This window comes from Oncorhynchus gorbuscha, linkage group LG19, assembly GCF_021184085.1.
Source record: "Oncorhynchus gorbuscha isolate QuinsamMale2020 ecotype Even-year linkage group LG19, OgorEven_v1.0, whole genome shotgun sequence".
Lineage (NCBI taxonomy): Eukaryota > Metazoa > Chordata > Actinopteri > Salmoniformes > Salmonidae > Oncorhynchus > Oncorhynchus gorbuscha.
Window position 1 is genome coordinate 46,223,274 of NC_060191.1, and position 14,903 is coordinate 46,238,176.

General features: G+C 42.9%; 2 protein-coding genes across 12 annotated transcripts in view; both read right to left on the reverse strand.

The window, feature by feature from the left end:
* The window catches only part of LOC124005234 (neurobeachin-like), a 418,832-nt gene extending 411,115 nt beyond the window's left edge, over nucleotides 1–7,717 (reverse strand). For all 7 annotated transcript variants that reach the window (XM_046314300.1, XM_046314299.1, XM_046314297.1 and 4 more), the window contains exon 1: nucleotides 7,239–7,717. In XM_046314300.1, coding sequence (XP_046170256.1) covers nucleotides 7,239–7,502 — 264 coding nt within the window. In that variant the 5' untranslated portion in view covers nucleotides 7,503–7,717. The remainder of the gene's footprint in view (nucleotides 1–7,238) is intronic.
* A 4,740-nt stretch (nucleotides 7,718–12,457) lies between these two features.
* Nucleotides 12,458–14,903, reverse strand: part of LOC124005020 (stAR-related lipid transfer protein 13-like) — a 129,258-nt gene continuing 126,812 nt past the window's right edge. For all 5 annotated transcript variants that reach the window (XM_046313855.1, XM_046313857.1, XM_046313856.1 and 2 more), the window contains 4 exons: nucleotides 14,715–14,829; nucleotides 13,954–14,450; nucleotides 13,614–13,790; nucleotides 12,458–13,469 (listed from right to left, as the gene is read on the reverse strand). In XM_046313855.1, the coding sequence (XP_046169811.1) occupies nucleotides 13,352–13,469; nucleotides 13,614–13,790; nucleotides 13,954–14,450; nucleotides 14,715–14,829 (907 nt within the window). In that variant the 3' untranslated portion in view covers nucleotides 12,458–13,351. The remainder of the gene's footprint in view (nucleotides 13,470–13,613; nucleotides 13,791–13,953; nucleotides 14,451–14,714; nucleotides 14,830–14,903) is intronic.

The following is a 14,903-nucleotide window of genomic DNA, read 5'->3' on the forward strand; positions in this document are numbered from 1 at the left end:
AATGGTGATCCTAACTGACCTAAGACAGGGAATTTTTACTAGGATTAAATGTCAGGAATTGTGAAAAACTGAGTTTAAATGTATTTCGCTAAGGTGTATGTAAACTTCCGACTTCAACTGTAAGTGAAAGAAATTGTTTATGAATATGTTTTACTGGTAATAGGGACATATGTAAATGCCAACCAAATACATTTTGGTCAGTTTGGTGTGTGTGTATGTGTGTAACCTTTATTTAACTTGGACAAGTCAGTTAATAAAAAAAGTATTATTTACAATAACGGCCTACCCAGGCCAAACCCGGACGACGCTGGGCCAATTGTGCGCCTCCCTATGGGACTCCCAATCACGGCCGAATGTGATACAGCCTGGATTCGAACCAGGGACTGTAGTGATGTCCCTTGCACTGAGATGCCGTGCCTTAGACCGCTGCGTCCATGTGTGTGTGTTAACTATTTAACTGTACTAGAATCCCGTTAAAATGTTAAATATCAGTTATTGTTATCAGGTTTTTTGGCATGGAAAATATTGGGATATCGGTATCGGCCAAAAATGTCACATCAGTGCATCACTAATCACAATGTTACTGTAGGCCTACTGCTGAATCTATAACACTCTTACTGTAGGCCTACTGCTGAATCTATAACACTCTTACTGTAGGCCTACTGCTGAATCTATAACACTCTCACTGTAGGCCTACTGCTGAATCTATAACACTCTTACTGTAGGCCTACTGCTGAATCTATAACACTCTTACTGTAGGCCTACTGCTGAATCTATAACACTCTTACTGTATGCCTACTGCTGAATCTATAACACTCTTACTGTAGGCCTACTGCTGAATCTATAACACTCTTACTGTAGGCCTACTGCTGAATCTATAACACTCTTACTGTATAGGCCTACTGCTGAATCTATAACACTCTTACTGTAGGCCTACTGCTGAATCTATAACACTCTTACTGTAGGCCTACTGCTGAATCTATAACACTCTTACTGTAGGCCTACTGCTGAATCTATAACACTCTTACTGTAGGCCTACTGCTGAATCTATAACACTCTTACTGTAGGCCTACTGCTGAATCTATAACACTCTTACTGTAGGCCTACTGCTGAATCTATAACACTCTTACTGTAGGCCTACTGCTGAATCTATAACACTCTTACTGTAGGCCTACTGCTGAATCTATAACACTCTTACTGTATGCCTACTGCTGAATCTATAACACTCTTACTGTAGGCCTACTGCTGAATCTATAACACTCTTACTGTAGGCCTACTGCTGAATCTATAACACTCTTACTGTAGGCCTACTGCTGAATCTATAACACTCTTACTGTAGGCCTACTGCTGAACTATAACACTCTTACTGTAGGCCTACTGCTGAATCTATAACACTCTTACTGTAGGCCTACTGCTGAATCTATAACACTCTTACTGTAGGCCTACTGCTGAATCTATAACACTCTTACTGTAGGCCTACTGCTGAATCTATAACACTCTTACTGTAGGCCTACTGCTGAATCTATAACACTCTTACTGTAGGCCTACTGCTGAATCTATAACACTCTTACTGTAGGCCTACTGCTGAATCTATAACACTCTTACTGTAGGCCTACTGCTGAATCTATAACACTCTTACTGTAGGCCTACTGCTGAATCTATAACACTCTTACTGTAGGCCTACTGCTGAATCTATAACACTCTCACTGTAGGCCTACTGCTGAATCTATAACACTCTTACTGTAGGCCTACTGCTGAATCTATAACACTCTTACTGTAGGCCTACTGCTGAATCTATAACACTCTTACTGTAGGCCTACTGCTGAATCTATAACACTCTTACTGTATGCCTACTGCTGAATCTATAACACTCTTACTGTAGGCCTACTGCTGAATCTATAACACTCTTACTGTAGGCCTACTGCTGAATCTATAACACTCTTACTGTAGGCCTACTGCTGAATCTATAACACTCTCACTGTAGGCCTACTGCTGAATCTATAACACTCTTACTGTAGGCCTACTGCTGAATCTATAACACTCTTACTGTAGGCCTACTGCTGAATCTATAACATTCTTACTGTAGGCCTACTGCTGAATCTATAACACTCTTACTGTAGGCCTACTGCTGAATCTATAACACTCTTACTGTATGCCTACTGCTGAATCTATAACACTCTTACTGTAGGCCTACTGCTGAATCTATAACACTCTTACTGTAGGCCTACTGCTGAATCTATAACACTCTTACTGTAGGCCTACTGCTGAATCTATAACACTCTTACTGTAGGCCTACTGCTGAATCTATAACACTCTTACTGTAGGCCTACTGCTGAATCTATAACACTCTCACTGTAGGCCTACTGCTGAATCTATAACACTCTTACTGTAGGCCTACTGCTGAATCTATAACACTCTTACTGTAGGCCTACTGCTGAATCTATAACACTCTTACTGTAGGCCTACTGCTGAATCTATAACACTCTTACTGTAGGCCTACTGCTGAATCTATAACACTCTTACTGTAGGCCTACTGCTGAATCTATAACACTCTTACTGTAGGCCTACTGCTGAATCTATAACACTCTTACTGTAGGCCTACTGCTGAATCTATAACACTCTCACTGTAGGCCTACTGCTGAATCTATAACACTCTTACTGTAGGCCTACTGCTGAATCTATAACACTCTTACTGTAGGCCTACTGCTGAATCTATAACATTCTTACTGTAGGCCTACTGCTGAATCTATAACACTCTCACTGTAGGCCTACTGCTGAATCTATAACATTCTTACTGTAGGCCTACTGCTGAATCTATAACACTCTTACTGTAGGCCTACTGCTGAATCTATAACATTCTTACTGTAGGCCTACTGCTGAATCTATAACACTCTCACTGTAGGCCTACTGCTGAATCTATAACATTCTTACTGTAGGCCTACTGCTGAATCTATAACACTCTCACTGTAGGCCTACTGCATCATCTATCAGTAGCAGCCTCTGATCCATCCATCACACTGTTACCATCCATCAGCCAGCCGTCCACACTGTAAAACAGATGTGTGATATGAGGTATGGCAACATGCCAGCTGCCACCCAGAGACACCACCAGCCAGGCAGAATGGGGCTCTGCAGTAGCTGACCAGAATGTAGAAGGACTAGTTCTCTGACCATGTCAGTAATACCCAGACTATGGAAATGTCAATGTGTTGTGTACTGATCCCTGATCTTAGCATTATTGGGTTTCAGAAAAGCACTTTATGGACATATTTACAGAGCTGCTGGGACAAACTACAGGTGAAGATCAACACAGGTTTTTATTTATTTAACTTGGTCCCAATACCCCCTCAATGTCATTCTGCTCCCCCTGTGGTCATCCCCTCCACAGTCTTTACTCTGCCTCCACCCCAATGGACATGCATTTATTTATCACTGCTACAGTTGTTGTGATGTATATGGTGCTATTTCTATTTCTTTTGTTGTTTTTATTACCATTGTCGTTATTTATTTAACTTAATCCTGCATGTTGGCGCTCGGAGACTAAGATATTCACTGTACCCTGCAATCACACCTGCAACCTTGTACATTATTAAACACTTTGAATCTGAATGTTGCTAACTGAGAAAAAAAAACTGATTTATCTCACCCTTCATTAAACAACTGAATTCTTGGGTCGTATTCACTAGAAAGCAAACGGAAGAAAACGGACCTGAACTAGAAACTATATTTTCGTTTCCAAAACTTTTCCCATTGTGAAACGGTGTGCACTAATGAATACAACCCTGCTGAATTAAACCCACCTGGAGGAGAGACTTCATTCATTATGACATGTTATCTTAAGTACAGCTTTCATCAGACTGGCTTCTATAGAGAAGATAAACGAGCTAACCAGGCTTAATGAGCTGAGATGAGGGACGGTGGCACCGTGGGTCAGGATACTGCCTTATAGCATCACAACACCGTGTTATAGCATCTGTCTGATAGGAGGTTCATTATTCTACTCCACAGGTCGGTCTACAGTTGATGTGTCCGAATGGATGGATGATGTTGATCTGTCAAAGGTTTAGCACTTTCATACCCAGAAGTGGTGTTCCATCATATGGGTTGCGTCCCAAATGGCACCCTATTCTGTATATACAGTAGTGCACTATATAGGGAATAGGGTGCCATTTGGTACGGAGCCCTAGTCTACATCGATGGATGGCCAACTCAAGTCGTCAGTCATATAGCCTAGTTATTCATACCGCTAGCTACAGTAGATGCAAAATGTCAGTCCTTATGTTCAGAATGCATGTACACATAAAGATGAATCTTCATGGCACGGTTTATACAAGGTTTTTACAGGGCCTCATATGATGGATCACTATGGTCGAGTTCCTTCCAAACTACATTGCAGACGCATGCCAGATCTTACAACGCCTGGATAGGTACAGTATTTTCAACATAACAGCTAACCACATCTTATGATATCGCCATCTGATGCCCGACTGCATAGTCGATGATGACGACGTTGCACGCAACCATTGGTTGATGCAATGCAGCGCTTGCACATCTAGTTGGGCAGGAACTTAACCTAAATTTTCCTTCTACTCCACCTCCTCCACATCTTCCTACTCCTCCTTTCATCCACTCAGCATTGTCAACCTGATCCTACTTGACTCTGCTCTCTGTCTCTCCACGTCTCTCTCTCCATTGTTCTGTAATCAGACTGGTCTCTGTTCAGAGCACTGACCCTCTGAATCATGAATTCATACACACAGGAGAGACACGATTAGCATTATATTAGCATTATGTTAAAATGTTCCCTCCATCCCACTGTCTCTCTCTGATTGAGACCGTGCTGCTACGGTATGTGTTCATCCAACCTCAAGTGAAGTATGGGGATATGAATCACAGACAGATACAGCGTCCCAAATAGCACCCTATTCTCTTTATAATACCCTGGTCAAAAGTAGCCCACTGTATAAAGAACAGGGTTCCATTTGGAATGCCTACTACGTTTCTACTCTGGCCTGCTTGTGTCTGTTTTCCATTACAGCAGTCACCTTTGTAGATCCCATTTTTTGCTGTTTAGCAATCCCTAAATGAGTGTTATTCCATTAATTCTAGTTCTCATGCACTGTAGTTTGTCCTGCCTGATGAGAGATGTGTTAATGGAACCATTAGTTAGAGGAGAGGAGACATTACTCAGAAATACATAGAATGTTCTCTGATACAGAACTGCTCATCAGCACACAGCGGTAGGTAGCCTAGTGGTAGGAGCGTTGGACTAGTAACCGATAGGTTGCAAGATCGAATCCCTGAGCTGACAAGGTACAAATCTGTCGTTCTGCCCCTGAACAAGGCAGTTAACCCACTGTTCCCCGGTAGGCCGTCATTGTTAATAAGAATTTGTTCTTAACTGACTTTCCTAGTTAAATAAAGGTTTGAAAAAATAACACAGTGTTTCATCATACAGGGGCATATTAAAAATACACCTCCTGACATGCAGCACTAAAAACCATCAAATGAAACACAGTATGCTTCCCACATGTCACTCTCTTACTATAGTGCACTATGTTTGACCATAGGGCTCTGGTCAAACGTAGTGCACTATATAGGAAATAGGATGTCATTTGAGACTCAACTACAATTTCCACTTCCACAAGGAGTTGATGGATGATGGTTAATAAAGACTGATTTTCCATCCAACACATCTCTCTACAAATGAAAGCTATCATATGAAACAACTTTAGCTTATTAGCACTGATATTTCACCATTTACCCAGATATATTAGACAGGAAGCCTAAGAGGCCAACTGGGAACTATTAGTGAAATATGATGGTTGAATGGACTGGTTCCATCTTCATACCAGCAATGGCTACCATACTATAGCTAACATTATGCTTGTGGCATCAGCCACAGTTAGGATTTAATATATAATAATAATATATGCCATTTAGCCATTTAGCAGACGCTTTTATCCAAAGCGACTTACAGTCATGTGTGCATACATTCTACTAGCAAATGTCCATATATACACACTTCTATGTCAAATCAATCAATCAAATGTATTTTATAAAGCCCTTTTTACATCGGCATCTATTGAAGATATTACGTTACTGTACTACAGAGGAATCTTCCCCATTGAAAATAATCACCATTGATTTAGTCTCAATTTCACACTAAGTGTTCAAGTTCAACTCCACTAAGCTGAAGCCTGTTGACAGATTGATCAATCTCCTGTAAACATTCATAACGTGTCTCCAATCTGAGCTGCTGCCATCCCTGGGGTCCATGTGGTCATGATAATGGATTGTATTGTGGAAGACCGATGCTTCACCACAGAGCAAAACGGTGAAGTAAGTCTGTGAACACCATGGCTTGAGTCTGATTCAGAGGGGCTGTAGAGATGTGTCAATGTGCTGGGGCTAGCTGGTGTACTAGCTGGTGTACTTCTGGTTCCCCTGGTGATGACAGAGCATACAGGTGGAATGGACGGACGGACGGACGGACAGACGGACAAAGTGATTATGGGCACAAATGTCAGTTTAACATCTAGTTTTGATTTACATTTGGTTGAGTTGTCAACTAATGTGAATTCAATGTGAAATCAACAACACATGTCACCGTGTCATTGGATTTAGATTAGAAAATGGAGTGAAGAAAATATCAAATGCCCTTTTACATTGATGACTTTCTGCAAATTCAAATTCAATCAGAATTCCAGGTTGATTCAAAATAATCACTTTGATTTTTGGGGTTGAAATTATGTGGAAATGTCAATTAAACCAGTTTTGCCCAGTGGGACACCTTCTGTGGTCACATCCACCTCCTCAGACCTGGGCACCGTGATGACCCTTCATGCCTCCTGTATCTGATCTGTGTCATTCTAAATATTGTAAATTGGTCCTGCTATGTTAGTTGTCATCTTCAGAGGATGAAGTGTAGCCTAACAAGCACAAACTCAACTGAGGAAACAGTGTCACTCTCCATAAGAGAGTTCAGAGTAATGCCTCAATCCCTAATAAGAATGAACCCCATTTCTGATAACACCCTATCTGTAATGTCTAGTTACAGGGTCTCTAGACTACAATATCAGACCTGTACAGAACAGAACACATGCAGCCAGTCATCGAATCACCCGCTGAGATCCTTACCCTTTACTATGGCGCTACAATGTAGCGCTCTGTGCGTGTTGAGGATGTTGTGTTACATGTGCGAGATGCTGTGGCTGAAATAGCCTATATTTCCTTACCAGGTTGAGCACAGTCTCCACGATATCTCTGTTGCTAACCTCCCCCACCTGGATCAATCCGATCAGAACCGCGAATTTCATCTTGATATTCCGGATGGGAACCTGCGGGTTGATCATCCCGGCCGGTAGAACCATTGAGCCCGAGCCAGATACCATTATTTCCCCAGTACCAGAGCCCCCCGGCTGCCCATGACCCGCTGGGATTTGTCGGTCAGAAAGCGACAAAGCACCCGGCATCTTCACCGCCGGCCTCGCGCTTGTCATGTCCTTTCAACCAGATCGATGTCACCTGTTTTAATCGCTGTTCAACTGCATCAATTGAACAGGAGAAAAAGAATATATATTCTGGAACAGCCTGGCGAAAAAGAAAACCCTCTACCGGTTACATCCACTCTCTCTGCCGTGCGCGAATAGGAACTGCAATCTGGTAATAATGTATTGAGGGTAGAACGAGCCGTGTCCTTCCCATCACGCAGACGTCTTCTGGTAATCTGGACAGAGTGAACCTGAACAGCGCGGCTGCCGCTGCAGGGTCTCTAGGCTACCGCTCTGCCGCTCTCTGTCATGTTGCCGCCCCCTGCCTGCGGCAAGAAGCACATCAAGCCTGCCTGCAGACAAACGAAAGTAATATAACCACTCTAAAAAACCTTGAACTGAAGAATTGGTGAATGGGTTGTAACCTTAGGAAAGAATACTTTAAAGGGATTCAACAAAGCCTTTACAGTTGAATTGATTGTGAATCAGTCCATCTTTGTGGTTGTATTGCTATCTGTGCTGAATGTATCAAAGCAGTAGCCAAGTAGCCAATAGAGGGGAGGAAAAGGTTACTCAAAAGCTTTATAGGGTTTTAGTGAAAGAGCCAGTTACACAATAGAGAAAGCACCTTATTAAAGCTTAGATTGTGAAAACTTGGATGGCAGTTTGAAGAATTGTTTTATTACAGGTAGCCTAAATACAAGTGGCACGCTATTCCCATTATAGTGCACTATGGGGCTCTGGTCAAAAGTGCACTATAAAGGGGATGAGTGCCGTTTGGGACTCATCCCCTGAGTTATATGAGTGCTACAATGGGAGGACACTACTCTACTCACTACTCTAACATGTCCTTTTACTTCCAGACAGCTTCACTGTGGTAGATGACTCCTTCTATTGAACACTTTAACCATCACTGGACCAAATGTTGGAAGTGAAAAAAGACTCAATTACTGTACCTTTTCTGTTTTAATTTAGATCTATTTCATTTAAATCATTATTGAATCTAAACTGTGTGGGGAAACAAATCTCTTTTTAATTGCAGCTCAAGACAATAAATAATTAAAATTAATCAAACCGTATTACACACACACACACACACACACACACACACACACACACACACACACACACACACACACACACACACACACACACACACACACACACACACACACACACACACACACACACACACACACACACACACACACACACACACACACACAAGGGTAAGGCTGTCTTCTTGTCTTTTATTTAATTATGTAAATAGGACTCCTGGTGTCTCTTCAGCACGTTGAACAGTCTGTAGATGTGGAAGTGACCTTGAAGAGTCATCCTGCAGAACCATAGAAGAATAGACTGAACAGAAAGAACAGGTTTGGGGGGAGTTATTAAATATATGTCCCCAATGGCACCCAATTCCCTATATAGTGCACTTCTTTGGACCAGGTCCCATAGGGCTGTGGTCAAAAGTAGTGTACTATGTAGGGAATAGGGGCCACTTGAGATGGGACCCTGGTCAAAGTAATGCACTATATAGGGAATAGTATGCCAATTGGGATGCTAAATAAATCTAACCTTCAGCATGTCTTCTGTTTGATTAACCTGTATTGTTCAGAAGTCAGATGTCGCCATCCAGTGGATAAAGAAGTACATTATTTCTGTGAAGATGGGCGGTAACTATACAGAACAAAAATATAAACGCAGTGTTGGGCCCATGTTTCATGAGCTGAAATAAAAATCTCCCAGAAATGTTACCATTTGCACAAAAAGCTTATTTCTCTCAAACGTTGTGCACAAATTCGTTTACCTCCCTGTTAGTGAGCATTTCTCCTTGTGCCAAGATAATCCATCCACCTGACAGGTGTGACATATCAATACGCTGATTAAAAGGCATGATAATCACACAGGTGCACCTTTTGCTGGGGACAATAAAAGGCCACACTAAAATGTGCAGTTTTGTCACACAACACAATGCCACAGATGTCTCAAGTTTTGAAGGGGTGTGCAATTGGCATGCTGACTGCAGGAATATACACCAGAGCTGTTGCCAGAGAATTGAATGTTAATTTCTCTACCATAAGTCACCTCCAATGTCATTTTAGAGAATTTGGCGGTAAGTTCAACCGGCCTCACAACCGCAGGCCACGTGTATGGCGTGGTTTGCTTATGTCAACATTGTGAACAGAGTGCCTGCCCCGTGGTAGCAGTGAGGGTATGGTATGGTTTGCTTATGTCAACATTGTTCACAGAGTGCCTGCCCTGTGGTAGCAGTGAGGGTATGGTATGGTTTGCTTATGTCAACATTGTGAAGAGTGCCTGCCCCGTGGTAGCAGTGAGGGTATGGTATGGTTTGCTTATGTCAACATTGTGAAGAGTGCCTGCCCCGTGGTAGCAGTGAGGTTATGGTATGGACATTCATAAGCTACGGACAACAAACCCAATTGAGTTTTATCGATGACAATTTGAATGCACTAAAATACAGTGAGGAGATCCTGAGGCCCATTGTGTGGCCCATTTTCTTTAAAGGTATCTGGGACCAACAGTCAAGGGGAATCCATAGATAAGGGCAAAATTAATTTATTTCAATTGATTGATTTCCTCATATAACTCATGTAACTCAGTAAAATGGTTTTTCCTTTCAATTAAAACCTAGACAACCAGGTGAGGGGAGTTCCTTACTAATCAGTGACCTTAATTCATCAATCAAGTACAAGGGAGGAGCGAAACCCGCAGACACTCGGCCATCGGTGGAATGAGTTTGACACGTGTGCCCTAGAACCTATGCCCTATGTACTTGATTGGTGTATGCAGTAGCCTATCAGAGTCCTAGTTGGAGCTATTACCATATTTCTCCAGCTGTACAATCCTTTCATATCGCCACAAGTTCATACGGCATAGAGATCAATTTACGATAAGCAATATTTTGTGATCCCTCCATCATGAATCTGATTATTTAAATAAAAAGGTATTCCATATGTATGAAACACAAAATACAGATGAACATCAACCCTGAGTTGATCGTTCAACAGTGTCTGCAGGCTGTAATACACAGTATGACCACCAGGGAGCAAAAACATCCTGTAAATCATAAAAAATTGGTGGGTGCTTAAATTTGTCCGACTTCACACATGTACAAGTGTGTATTAATACATGTGGGAATTGTAAATGTGTTTTTTGCATAGCCTAACTTCCCTTGAGACACACTTGGAGAGTGGGGTCATGCCAGGGTCTGCCATTTTCAACGGCGACCCTGGGGAAATTAGGGGTAAGTGCCTTGCTCAAGGGCACATCAACAGATTCTTCTGCCACCCTCAAAAAACTCTTGGTGCTATTCAAAGGAAATATTTCAAGTTCGGTATCACTCTATTCTCTCCCTGATTCCATTCCACTTTTCATGACACAAGGCAAGACACAGGAGGCAGATGGTTGGAGTCTTACAATGTTTAATAATCCAAAGTGGTAGGCAATAGAATGGTCAGGCAGGCGGGTACAAAGTCCAGAAACAGGCCAGGGTCAAAACCCGGGAGGCCTAGAAAAAGGAGAATGGCAAAAAGCAGGAGAACGGGAAAAACGCTGGTTGACTTGGAAACATACAAGACGAACTGGCACGGAGAGACAGGAACACAGGGGAAAATAAGCGACACCTGGAGGGGGTGGAGACAATCACAGGGACAGGTGAAACAGATCAGGGCGTGACACTGCTATGTGTTCCCACACCTCCCCTAGTCATTGTGTTCTTGACAGAAATAAGGACTCTAGTCCAATTCTGTCCTGTATGTGTAGCACGTGACTCTGGACACCAACCCACTGCCTAGCCTGCTGCTATTAGGAGACCAGTGTTATAACTATTCTATGGCTAATATAGCTCTAACTTGCCCTTGTCTAACTAAGAGTTTATGGGAGTTTATGGGAAATTCAGCCAGGACACCAGGGTTAACTCTTACGATAAGTGCCATGGATCTTTAGTGGCCACAGAGAGTCAGAGCACCTGTTTAACGTCCCATCCAAATGACAGCACCCTACACAGGGCAATGTTCCCAATCACATTGCCTGGCCCCGCAACACAACTTCCAGCAGCATCTGGTCTCCCATCCATGGACCGACCAGGATCGACCCTGCTTAGCTTCAGAGTGAAGCCAGCACTGGGATGCAGGGTGGTATAGAGTAAAGGCGTATAATGCGTCCCGAATGGCACCCTATTCCCAATTATAGTACACAGCTTTAAACCAGGGCTTTGGTCAAAAGTAGTGCACTATGTAGGGAATAGGGTGCCATTTGGGACGTGAAGTAGAGAAGACACCACTTGAGGTGAGGTGTTGACTAGTGGAACATACAACATAGAAATAAACAAACTGCAAATGGAGTGAAGAGAGAGCGACTTTCAATTAAGCAAATTCCCTTAGAGCAATTAAGTTTCTATTCTAATCCATTCTAATTGCATTTGTCTGTGTAAAAATAGGCAATATAAACATTTTATGTTTTTTTTACATTGTTTAATTAACAAAATCTTGTATCTGGAACTAAACTGAAGCTCAGTCCAGCCAGCTCTCAACAGCAGGTCTGGAGATCAAACCTGAGTCACATGGGCTCCATCCCAAATGGCACCCTATTCCCTATATAGAGCACTACGTTTGACCAGAGCCCTATGGAGGTTCTGGTAAAAAAGTGGTGCAATATATAGGAAATAGGGTGCTATTTAGGACGCAGCATGTTTTCAACCTTAAACAATAAGGTCATAGAGAATAACATTACACCCATTCAGAAACACACAGCACTGTTGAAGCCCAGTAAAACCAGTTTACACATTAGTACCAAATGAATTATAATAACTATGACACAATGCAGGTTGTAGCATTAAGCCTTTCAATTATACAGTATATACAGCTAGTATACTTGAATGTATGTTTTCACACACACACATATATATATATATATATATATATATATATATATATATATATATATATATATATATATATATATATACAGACACATGCGTGCACATACAGCATATCTAACATAAAGCATGACATTTTACATTAATAAAATAATATACAGCTTTCCAGAAGCTTTAAAGAGCTTAAATGTCCTAGACATAACTCTAATACTGAATACTAATGGACATTGGATGGATCGTTCTGTTCCCCTTTCGGACATAATAATAATAATCATAATAATAATAATAATAAATGTCATAATAACATCATAATAACGTCTTAATAACGTCCAGCACCTAAGGAGCTCATGTTGTGTCATTGTGTAGAAAGCTCCATACTCTCTTTAGTCCCTGTGTTCTGGCATCACATTTCAAGACAGACCAACATGAACGTTGGCTGCACACACCTGCCGGGGGTGGACAAACGGCGGCGATTCAACATGTAGAATCGTCGGGAAATAAATAGAAAATGATGATCGATGTTCGGTGGTCAGAGGCGTAAGGGCGGCCATCCGCTGGTTTAATGCTTCAGCTTGGCCTATTTGCTTCAGGAAACTATGAATATATACTCCTCCTCTCAGTCCTCCTCTAGCACCTAGTGGAGCTCCAGACATCATTCGGTCTAGTGTAACAGACATCACTGTGCTTCCTCGGTATAGCTTCCTCACTCACATATCCTCACTGGTCCTTGATCTTACATCCTCTGTCTAGCAAACACAGGTGACTAGCATCTTGACAACGTCTTAGCCAACTATGCTACCAAAAAGTTAGCAGTTCGATAGTGAGGGTGGTGACATTTCAGGCTGGGGAGTGAGGTTACAAATCCAACTCGGTTACACTAGCTCTAGGCCAGGCCAGGTTGTGTCTAGTTCCCTCCAGGTATGTGTGGGTCTAGCTCTATGGATGGAAGACTCTAGTGTCAGATCTTGGTCTCTGGCCCCTCTGTGCTGATTGGTTGGAAGGAGTTGCGAATGCGAGCTACTTCAGCAGCACAGAGGTGACCAAAGGCCTTGTTGTACCACTCTGGACTCCGCCCTCTGGAACAACAACAACAACATGGTCAGGTTCAAACACAACAACAACACAGTCAGATTCACACGCACATCTACACAATCTTCGGAAATGAACTTACTATTTATACAGTATATGCAGCATATAAGGTATGTTAAGTGTGGACTCACTTGAAGTCCACCCTGCAGATGTGAGTGAGTCTGGACTTCCCAGAGCCGCAGGGTTCTAGAAGGTAGTTAGACTCGAGAACCACGGCCCTTACCCCACCGACCCGGGGACAGTCCTCATGTTCTACAGACACACACACCAATGCACACGTCCCCTTGGGAAGTTCAGTCCTCCATGACCTACAGAGAGACAGAGAAAGACAGACAAAGTCAGCTTCATCCAGCACAGTTAGAACCGACAGGGCTTTAGGTTGATGTGAGCTCTACAGGAACAACAAACTGAGTTGAATTGAAATGTAAATGTCAAAATTCTAAGTACAAACACGCAGACACACACACTCACCGTAGGACCAGGAAGTCTCTGCTGGGGTGTGGTGGCATGCGGTTGAGGACATAGTGGAACACCTCAGAGTGTCTGTCCAGAGTCTCAGCTACCTTCCACTGCAGCAGGTCCACGTCCCACAGGTGGCGCTCTCGCAGCACGCGGTTCAACACTACCGAGGGAGGGGCCTCCACCTCTACCGCCACACGCCACCGCCGCAAAGGGTTCCCATCACCAACCTTCTTACAGTAGAGCTCAGTGTTGTCTGAGCTGGTGCAGGACACCCAGCCCTTAGCCTTCTCTCTGGCCTCCTTCAGGAGCTCCTGCAGCCTGCTCTCTACGTAGCTCTGGTACAGGTTCTGCGGTCTGGTCTCTGAGTGTGTCTGGCAGGGTCTGGCCTCTGCCTGGTAGGACGCATCGTCCTCCTCCTGCTGTCTACAGAGCTCCTCTAAGGTGGGAGCGTGAAGGTCCGCCTCCACGTACGAGTTCCTGGACTGAGTCACCATCTCGTGAGGAATCTGATTGGTCGGAGAAGAAAGATACATCAGAGATCAGGTCGCTATGGATAAAAGCGTCTTCTAAATGACAAAACAATGTTTTTAAATGGTTCGATAACACATAAAAGGCTGAAGGTATAATGCTTTATATCTTACCTGTCAGCAGGTATGAGCCTTTATAATGTTTTATAATGAGGCTTATAACATTTTATGACATCCAATGTATCTAAGGCATCTTAGTAACATTGTTGATTATTAATGAAGTATTCTATTCAGGTCTACTACCTCAAACAGTCGGTTGCACTCTATGATCATGTGGGCGAGTCCCTGCGTCGCGGAAAGGTTCTCATTCAGGTCCTTCTGGTCGGGCCGGCCTGTCGTGTACTTCCTCTGCATGGCCCTGAGGATCATGGGTAACAGTTATTAACACAGCAAAGGATCATGGGTAATGAGCCAATTATGAACACAGCAGCA